At 36.5% G+C, this 10,664-nt stretch overlaps 1 protein-coding gene across 1 annotated transcript in view; it reads left to right on the plus strand.

Moving 5' to 3' along the window:
* LOC128184241 (uncharacterized) overlaps positions 1 to 10,664 on the plus strand; it is a 56,706-nt gene that overhangs the window by 7,619 nt on the left and 38,423 nt on the right. Inside the window, 5 exon segments of the mRNA XM_052853691.1 lie at positions 1,167 to 2,140; positions 3,078 to 3,296; positions 4,401 to 5,866; positions 7,198 to 7,402; positions 7,985 to 8,178. Of these exon segments, the coding sequence (XP_052709651.1) occupies positions 1,167 to 2,140; positions 3,078 to 3,296; positions 4,401 to 5,866; positions 7,198 to 7,402; positions 7,985 to 8,178 (3,058 nt within the window).

The following is a 10,664-nucleotide window of genomic DNA, read 5'->3' on the forward strand; positions in this document are numbered from 1 at the left end:
AATTCTGAATATAAGCAAAAAAAATCAGTTTCTCGGGGTACATGTATGCAAGAAGAGGCCATTTACCCATAGTACGTAATCTCACACCGAGAGTCAGGTTTCAGGTTCACAAGCAAATAACAGGGATTATATCTGTAACTAAGAAACATGCAAGTCATTTGCTAGCGTCATCCAGCGTTTTCTTTTAAAAACTACGGATTCCGATACATCACACAACAATTGCGGTGACATGTAATCAGTTTTTGGTATTCCTCATCTGAAATGTAAGTATGATCTTTAACAAAAAATACTTATTAGTTTTATTTATTGGTAAGATTTTTTTTCCATTTCAAATCATCTCGGCTTAATTTAAGCCTAGTTGGTATTTAAATAGTAGATTCATTTCAATTATACATGTTTTTCACGAAAATACTAATATTTTCATGTTTGTTTCAAACAAAGAGCTAATTACGGTTTCAGAAAAATTTTCTTGCAATTAAATGGGATGATATGCAAAGCGTTTTAGGGACTTTTGCACGTTTTATTTACAGGATAAATAAGGTGGGTTATTTTTAACCCAAAGAGTTTTTGTAATCTAAAACCCCACGTTAAATTTTATTTCGATCCCATGGATTCACCATCCAAAACACCTATTGGACACATGGATTAGCATTTCTATCAAGTTTCAAATTTCCTTCGAAGGTCACATTATTTTTTTTGTCTGAAGAAAACTATTTCAACCCCCCAGTAAGGTTATTAACCGTTCAGGGAAGCTAGATGTTTTGGAGGGTTCGTAAGCATGCTGGTTCACCCTGAGTTTAACAATGGCTTGTCACACTGCAAGGATAGAGTCCGCCAATTAGCGCTCCTAACAAAACCGGTTCACCCCACAGTAGTCCAATACCTGGACCCCTATCTGGTCGTTAGCCAGTTTAAATCATTTTCCATTCATCTTTCACTCAGTAGGCAACAATACGTTGGCATCTAGTTACTGAAACATTGACTTATTTATGGCTATTTTGAACTGTTCAAAAACAATTCGATCTGACTAACATTTTTGGGGCGCATTTTTTGTTTACTTCATAAATAAGTTTATGAAATAAGAAATTATCACTGTTATCCTAGTTGCAATACTAGTATTTGATGCATTCATTTCTTGTATAAGCAGCATTTTAATTTATCTCCAGAGGACGCAAAATGGGATGCTACTCGAGGTACGAAGAAGGTGTGAGCAGAATTTTTGCCAAATATGGCGTCTTTGTATCAAAATATCCCTGGCAAATTTTGATACTCGCCTTATTAACGAATATACTTCTTGGAATCGGGTTGATGCGGTTGGAAAGCGAAGGCAGCACAGAAGTGCTTTATACACCTATGCACAGCCAAGCAAGCAAAGACCGGGAAAAGGCGAGAGGGCTATTTGAACTAAATTATGAAGAAAATTTCGACCCTCTGTCTCAAATAGAGATAAGCATGCCAGTTGAAGTAATAGTGCGGACAAAATCTGGTGATAATATTCTTCAGAACATGTACTACGATGAAATAAAAGCGATTGATACCCATGTCCGTAAAAACATTACTGTTCAACAAAACGTCGCTCTGTTTGGTATTTGTGCTAAATTTCAAGGTTCATGTGTGGTATCTGGAGAAAGCGTTACCTCCAATCAATTTCTAGATGCACTCAACGAAGGACGGGTCACTTTTCCTGTACATAACAGACGGGATATTTCAGAAAACCTTGGGAATGTTCAGTACATAAATAAGACTCTGAAATCTGCGACAGTTGTCCGCCTCAAGTACTATCTTCTACTCAACAATGACACCGCTGCCGCATGGGAGAGAGAGTTCATAGACCAAATGAAAAACTACCATTCCTCTTTACTAGATATCGCTATCTCAACATCACAATCCTTAGATATCGAGCTCGATGGTAATGTATCTGGAGATATCTTATGGATATCGCTCACATTTACCATCATGCTTACCTATGCTTCTCTCGCAACAACAGGCAGCCGCATCAACTGTATTGCGGACCGCTCGAACCTGGGACGAGCGGGCGTTCTGGCCACGGTGCTGGCCATTCTGGGCTCCTTTGGGTTAACCTCGGTCACTGGACTGAAATACGTGGCTCTGGTCGGGGTAATGCCCTTCCTTATTGTCGGTAAGAATCTCTGTCTTTTTAATTCATTTTTCTTCAAAATATCGCGCAGCATGGGAGTTCTTAGATATTATTTTAAGCATTTTCATTTGAAGTTGCTCGAAAAAAAATCCTGAAGTTGCTAATTTTGCAGCATTTTATATAAACTACTTGTAGATATATGTACCTGCCTTAAAAGATCCACAAGCTTTGTTAGTATACATGTGTGAAACCTCTTCACCCGATAAAAGAACGTCAACCAACTTCATTCCAATTCTCGACTGTATGGCCACATGATTTCCATGCACCAAATATCCAGCTAAATTTGAAATTCTTTGATTAATGCAAAATTTTATAGACAAGTACATTTTTTCGTCAGTAATGCAGAAATTCAGTTCTTAGTAACATTATACTTGTCAATTTGTCATTTTTTACCATTTAAGGACCACAGAGAATATTTGATTGATCCTTGACCAACCCAAGATCATATCATTATCAATGGCTCTCACATTTACTATCAATGATCCTCCTATTTGCCCAATGATTTTTTTTTTTTGGTGACTGAGATAACCTACCCAAGATCTTTACATTTTTCGCGGAGCTCCGTGTCCGCCACCCCCCCCCCCCCCCCAAAAAAAAGTCCCGTTTACGAATTTCCAACAGGATATGTGAGGGTCGTCCCAAAAATACACGTACACTGCACACAAAAAGTTGCCTGGCTACTTAATTTTTAAAAAAAAAAGCAGTTCTTAATTTTTTTTGAAAACTGCAAGGTTTGGAGCAGAATACATAATTGGTTTGAAATATTATGGCTTTGCAAAACTCAAGGTATCATAAAATTAATAAAGTAGAGGATACCTGTAGCTTATCGATTTCTGTGTGCGTGAATATACCGGTATGTTCAATTTTTCTATAGTTAGACAATAGTAATTAAGAGATTGCGATTTGCCGGTGTTTTCAGGTATTGGATTAGATGACGTCTTCATCCTCCTGTCGGGGCTGGCTGACGCACCTCTCAGGAGAGCCGACGGAACTCCGACTAACACCCAGGAACGGATATCATTTGCCATGGCAACCAGCGGCGTGTCCATTACCATCACATCTCTAACGGATTTCCTTGCCTTCGGAATCGGCTCAAGTTCCAGCTTTGTCGCTATAAGAAACTTCTCAATATATACAGGTAGTCGGGTTGATTCCAATCTCTTCAAGTCAGACAATTATCTGATTGGTTTTTTATTCCTTCTGGTTTTTTTTTTCTTTCTAATTCTTCCTTTAATATTTGTCTCGGCAAATAGTGTTTTTTTAGACATATATAAATATTCCTAGAAGATTTTTGTAAAAAGATAAAATGTGTATGATACACAATTTCAACTAAACACGGTCTAAAGTCAATCATTATAGAAGATAGCCAACAAGAAGCATAAAAAAGTACTTATCACACGTAGCATGGAGGAAACCTATCATTCATCCCTTGTACCTGTATTTATATTGATAATGATGAAACAAATCAGCTACTAAGAAACAGTAAAGAATAAGCATCGTCTTTTTTGCCTGAATTGTAAACTAAGTATAAAACTCCTATGATAAATATCGAATGTTTGTCTTCGCGAACCAGCGTTTTTTTTTTTTCATGAACAAAAGATGGGTGAATAAGGCGTGTAAGATGCGGATAAGATATTGAAAAATTAAATAAATCAGTGGTTAGAGCACCAAACCTAAGAAATCTTCATAAACTAGGCTTTTTTAGGCTGAAGGTTCAACAGCACCAAAACTGGAGGCAATATTTTTTTTACCGTTTGTTAAAATATTCAAAGTGAATACAGTTAAAAATTGTGCTTTATCAAACTTGCATTATAAATTTATCAAAATGATAAAAATAACAAAAATAATAAATTTGAAATTGTGTTTTACGATTAAACCAAAGGGCAAATCTCATTCAACCATCTTCTATCCGACTATTTATTTGCTTGCGGAAATTAGCTGACATGGATCTGTTCGATTACAATCTGCCACTGGTAAGAAAAAACAAGACGCAGATAATTCTAAGTAGATTGATACATTCATGCATCTGCAGACCCAGAAAATTTTCAGAAGGGTGGGGGGGGGGGTGTTGGGTGGGTGCGATGAATAATTGTGTTTTCCGGGGGTTGGGGACGGGTTAGATGCCCTTTTTGATGAATTTTCTAAGTTTGATTTTTCCAGGGAGTCTGGACCCCACCCCATCTAGATCCGCGCATGTGTACATTGTATGTACTTACATATATAAATTCTTATCGTTTTGTAGGTGTGGCCGTCTTGTTTTGTTACCTGAATCAGCTGACGGTTTTTGTGCCTTGCATGGTCATCAACGAGAAGAGGGCCGAGAACTCACTCCATGCGTACACCTGTCTGAAAACTAAATCCAAAGATGAGCTCAAAAATGAAGGCAGGTCTGGTGTTTTTCAGGTTTGTTGTGCTGGAAGCCCTGCTAAGAACAACAGTGAATTCGACAACTTTTGCCAAAAGTACCCTACTAAATTCTGCCAATTCCTGGTCGGTAACTTGGTAGGGAAGGTTTTCATTGCTCTGACCTTTGTTGTATATCTGGGTTTCTCTGTCTATGGATCAATTAATCTGCAGGAAGGCTTGGAGTTAAAGAATCTTGTGTCTGACAAATCCTATCTGTACAAATTCAATCTTTGGAATAACCTCTATTTCGACAGGAAGTCACTAGTGACTTTCTTTTACGACCTACCCTTAGAATATCATACTCAAGACACCCAGAATGAAATATCTGCCCTTGCTCAAAAGATAAAAGCCCACGCCTACATTTCTTCTGATTTTGAGAGAAATTGGTTAAACGCATATTCGCAATCTACTCTTTTCAACAGTTCTTCAGAATTAGCTTTCATAGGTGGGCTTAAAGAGTTTCTAAAATACCGACCAGATCTTGCCAACGACATCGCATTTGACAGTTCGGGAACAACGATCATCGCTTCAAGGTTCCACTTTATGTCGAAACCAATGTTTACAACAACAGAAGAAGGGGAGTTTATGCAAAGCATGAGGAAACTGGCGTACGAGTCCAAATTTTCGGTATTTGCATACACCCCACCTTTCATATTCTATGAACAGTACGTGGAGGTCTTTCCCGCCACCATGCAGACTCTTGGGATAGCTGTGGGCGTGATGTTGGTGGTGACCACAATCTTCATGCCCAATGTGTTCCTCGTTGTCATGGTAACCGTCACTCTAGTCATCATTTTGCTGGGCATTGTGGGTTTTATGTACTACTGGAATTTAACCTTAAGCTCCATCACCATGATAGACTTAATCATGACGGTAGGGTTCTCTGTTGATTTTAGCGCACACATCTGTCATGCTTACATGTCGGTCACGGGGAAAACACGGGGTGAGAAGGTTCACCATGCCCTCAGCCGATCGGGGGGACCTATCTTTAATTCTGCTTTGTCGTCTATATTAGGTATCATCGTTTTGGTATTTTCCAAAAGCTACATCTTTCTGTCCTTTTTTAAGCTCATGCTCATTGTGATGTTATTCGGTCTGTTCCATGCCCTTTGGGTCCTGCCTATGTTCTTGTCTCTGATTGGTCCAATGGTGAACGCCGAAGTAGGGGAAAATATTGAAGGAAATAAAGAGCCCGAACAAAGCACCAAAGACGTGCCACTTAAAGGGCTTGAAGAAGGGATGGGTAATGAAAAAGACCATATGGAAAATTCAGATGCTTTGAAACAGACGTCTGATACAGAGGTGTCTTCATCAAAAAATACTGACAAAGAATCTGAAAATATTAACGCCAAAAATACAGAGGAAGAGGTTATTGTAGATGAAAATGTAACATCTATAAAGTTATGATGTACATGTAGAAAAAAAGGCTTTAACAAACTTGTATTAATTCATATTGTGCAGTCAATTTTTTCGGTGACCTTGCATTAAAACTTTGTCATAAAACATCATAGTATACCCAAGTTTATTGTTTTGTTTAATATAATTTTTTGCTCTTCAAATGTCCAAATTGGTATTATATGTATTATAATGTATTTTGCAATGTTTTTGTTCGTAAAGATGTAAAGATGTACATTTATATCGTATGTTAATGGTTAAATCGTGTAAAATGATCTTTGTAGTCATAAACACATATTGGAAAGCTTGAAATACAAATAAATGTTTGAATTTATAATTACTTTGCACATTTGTACATTGTTCAACAGAAATTAGGGACCGGGGGGGGGGGGGGGGTAGTTGTTCCATGCTACCTTGTGGGTTTCTCCCTTTTTTAAAATTTTTAACTTCCGAGATTTTCTTTTTTTTACTTTTTTGAAAACGAAATAGATTCATTAGTTATACGCTTGATCATCACATTGTAGAATGTTGAAAGGTTGTTTGGAGGTGGAGTTAAATGTAAAGCCCTTTTCCGTCATGTTTAGAGAACTTCGCAATTTTATGCTACTGTAAAGGAAGGCAGAGTTACATGTTCCAAAAGCTTTATAAATGTTCGAACTATTTGAAATGCAAAGTAAATCAGTTTTGTGTATTGTTTTTCTCATTTCACTTTAGGATTTATGGTTGGCTAGTTTATGGTTTAATGGTTTTCCTCTTTTTAAACTTCTTTTTCATTCACACTCGTGAGAAGTTTTTATGGATGTAAGTATTTCTAATGCTATGTTACTAAGTTTGAATAATTTTTGCCAGATTTCCTTTGCATTTGAAATATTGTTTGCGGTAACCAACTATTCGCACTAATACGAAGAAAAACCCTATCAAATGTAATATTTACGTATTCTGCGTCTGTTTTAATGAGGAAAGTAATTTTTTACGCACGTTCAAGCCCTTAAATACGAAAGTGAAACGCAAACTGAAATTTGGGGGAAAATGTAGATTTTGGACGATTAAAATTTGTTTATAATCATATATATGCTTTGTAAAGGGTGAAAAGTGCACTATATACCGGTACTTTAATACTGATTTGAAATAAAACACTCTCTAAACCTGGAACTATCAAAATAATAAACCGCCAATTAATAAATTGATACAAAAACAAGGAATGGAATTTGTAGAATGTAGGTCAATGAAATCCCTAGAGTCGTCAAAATCTTCTGTGCATAACAAATGAGGACCAGTTCACCCCACCTCCCTTGCTCGGCACTCAAAAGTCATCGGCAGGAGCAGACGAAAGTTAAAAATCATCGACAGGAGCAGACATTAAGCAACCAGCCATGAAGTCAATTCTCACAACGTGTGTCTTGTTGCTTTTCATGGAATCCGTCCTTCCATTTCCCTCACAAGGTAAAGTGCGCATTATTGTGTCTGACATTGTTTTATCTTAGTGGCATCATTAAAATGAATTAATTCTGACGAGACTTGAATTCATTTTACTGCATTGTTCTGGTGAACAGGTTTTGGTCGGTTTCGCTTTTTTAGTACATTTTCTATAGAAACATCCAAATTAAAGTTCTATTTCTGGCAGATTTTCAGCAATACTTGTCTATCATTAAAACTCCTCTTTTTGTTATCATAACATAAACATTTATATAAAGGCTGCTAAATACACATTTATAATTTTCTATGATACGCCATAAATACATTTTTCCACGTTAATGTCATTGAACTCAAATGAAATCACATTTTCTCGATAAACTGATAGGTCATTGAGAGAGACAAAAGCTGACATTGTTGTCCCTGTTGTTAACGCGATAACTGACAACACCGAGATCAAATGCAGGAATTTAAGATGATAGGTTTATTAACTTATAAAGTTCATAGGTGTATTAAATCAGCTAAAACATATGATCTACATTAAGAATTTGATTAAAGCACAAATTCACGAGGAATGCAGCCTTTAGTCTAGCTAGCTATGTGTTTTTATAGGTCTTGGGGGCTACGCCTGTATGGACCAGCAGATTGGTGACGACCAGTGCTCCTTCTACAGCAGCCTTTATGACGTCATGGAGGCCGAGCTGTTCTGTGATCACTGGGGGTCCCGATGCTGCCTGTCCTGTGTGATGATGAGGATGAAACAAGCTCAAAAGGCCAAGGAAACGAAATCCCACGGAAAAGATCAAGTAGGTTTTCCTTACTCTGGTTTTGTTTTATTTGAACATTGTTTCTTGAATATTTAAATTAGTTGTACAGTTGCGGTAAAAAATATCAGGTCTTAAAGGGGCTTGGTCACGATTTTGGTAAAAAATTATCAATTCGATTTTAATGTTTATAATGCTTCAGTAAGGTATTTTTAATTGGCAACCAAAATTTGAGTGTCGTTTGTGGAGTTATAAGCGAGTTACAGAGGTTACAATTCCTCGCTCTGTAAACAAAGCTTTTGTTTACATTTTGAATGTTAAAGTGAAAATTCCAGTTTAAGACCTAAAATGAATGTGTTAATCGTTAGAAACTGTTTATTTATGCTTAAAAAGAATAAGAATATAGACAAATCATCTTGAAAAAGATTTTTTACTGGTATATTGAACATATGTAAACAAAAACATGGAACAGCCTTGTTTACATGACGAAGAATTGTGAGCCCTGTATCTTGCTTAAAACTTATCGACGAGCATCCAAATTTCATTTGAACATTAGAAATGCATTCATAAAGCATTGTAAAAAATAAAAGCAGAAAAATAAAATTTGACCAAAATCGTGACCATGCCCCTTTAACGATTAGAGTTCAAGGTATTTGCTATTTCGTACTTAGTTAAGCTGTTATTAAGGCTTTATTTTTTTTTCCTTCAGAAGACGAATAAGACGAATAAACCATAACAGTGAAAAGAACTTGTATACTTTTACAACGGACAGGGCATGTGCTTGTGATTTGTGTCTTGTAGAGGATTTACCTTGTAGTCCAGTATACTGTTTATCATTGTCTCAATAAAGTGATTTTTTAAATGTTCATTCTTAATAAAATTGTACGAAAATGACTGAAAACAACGCAATGTTTTCACTACTTTTAATTTGTTTTTTTAATAAGCAACGTCATCAGCAAGTAATGGATGGCATACATCTTCTTCAAACGAGAGAAAATTTACTGAAATATATTAAATAGTTTGTATTCATTAAAAAAATTCAGAATTCAACGGTTACAAAATTGATAGGTAGAATTCATGAATATTCTTGTTTTAGAAGAATGTGTGGTGGGTAGGTGGGTGGGTGACAAGATTGTATGCATTTTTGTATACTCACTATGTCTGAAGTACAGACACATTTGCCGTCCACGCAGTGTCTCAAATCTGCCGTACAGTTCAGTTGTGTGATGGGCGCCGACAGACAGACGTCTTTAGCCGTACATGCTGCATTAACATACATTGTATAAAGATTATCAAAAATAGTCATGGTTAATACACTGCCGTCATTTTGATATAACATCGTGCACTTACCTATGTTGTGGTTATTGGGGATATAGCACGTGCATTTGTTGTTGATGCATGCAAGACTGCCATGCGCACAGCCCATGTGACTATTGTGAACATCTTGGCAGAATTCATTGGTTTGGCAGTCCACTGCCAGAACATAAGCTACAGGAACCAGAAATGTCAATGAACACAGATTCCAATTTATTGTACAGTATTTTGGGTAGGGAAATAGGAACAATACTTACACACTTCAATAGGAACAATACTAAGCCAAATCTATACGAAGTTATGTGCATATAGCCATGTTGCATACAAAGGATTTCAAAGTATAATGAATTTCTTAAGATTACACGCAATGTTATGCATGCATGGACAATGCTCGGGAATATCATAAATTTGTTCACGTCTAAATTTATACATACATACCAATATAGGCAGAAGCAAGACCAAAAATTACAACAATCCTCATGTTTAAGATCTAGATCTAAGTGTTTTCTGTGCAGCCGCTGACTTCTTATCAACTACAGGTCAATGCCGGGGTCATCCCAATGTAGCATGCTTATAGATAATTCGTGATATTTGCACATTTTCATGCAATTAATAAAAAAAAAATCAGGTTTTCATATAGAAAATGTTAATCTTGTTTGTTTACCAGTTGGTTTGTTTATTCACTTTCAAGGAACCTCTAGGGACATACATAATTTAAACAAAATATCAATCATTTTTAAAAAACAGAGAAACGTCAGTAAATTTCACAATTGTCTTTAGTTGTTCTAATGAATCAAAACGCACATATCACATGGGATGAATTATACAAGTTACATTATTTATGTGTTTAAAATGAATTAACTTTGGTAAACAATAGGATAAACAAGGTGGCCTGTGCACAGTCAATCAGGCTGGCCGAGTTCTTGTATTCTAAGAAATCCAAGTACATGTATAACAAGAGCTTGGATTTGGTGTAATTGTGTCAAACAGCAATGTGACGTAGGCCCATCTATTTCATTGCTGGCCACTCAGCCATTGCTCTTTGAAATCAACAAGATTTGTCTGGCTTTTGAGCTAAGACTACGCAATCGATGCATATTTTGCTTGAAATCGCGTCATTTTAACTTGTTTTGACGCAAGAAATAGATAGCTACGTCCAACCGAAAGTCCAAAGTTTTGTTAAAATGGTTCTATATATAGGCGTCTGTTGGGTC

The sequence above is a fragment of the Crassostrea angulata genome, chromosome 1, assembly GCF_025612915.1.
Source record: "Crassostrea angulata isolate pt1a10 chromosome 1, ASM2561291v2, whole genome shotgun sequence".
NCBI classification, from domain to species: domain Eukaryota; kingdom Metazoa; phylum Mollusca; class Bivalvia; order Ostreida; family Ostreidae; genus Magallana; species Magallana angulata.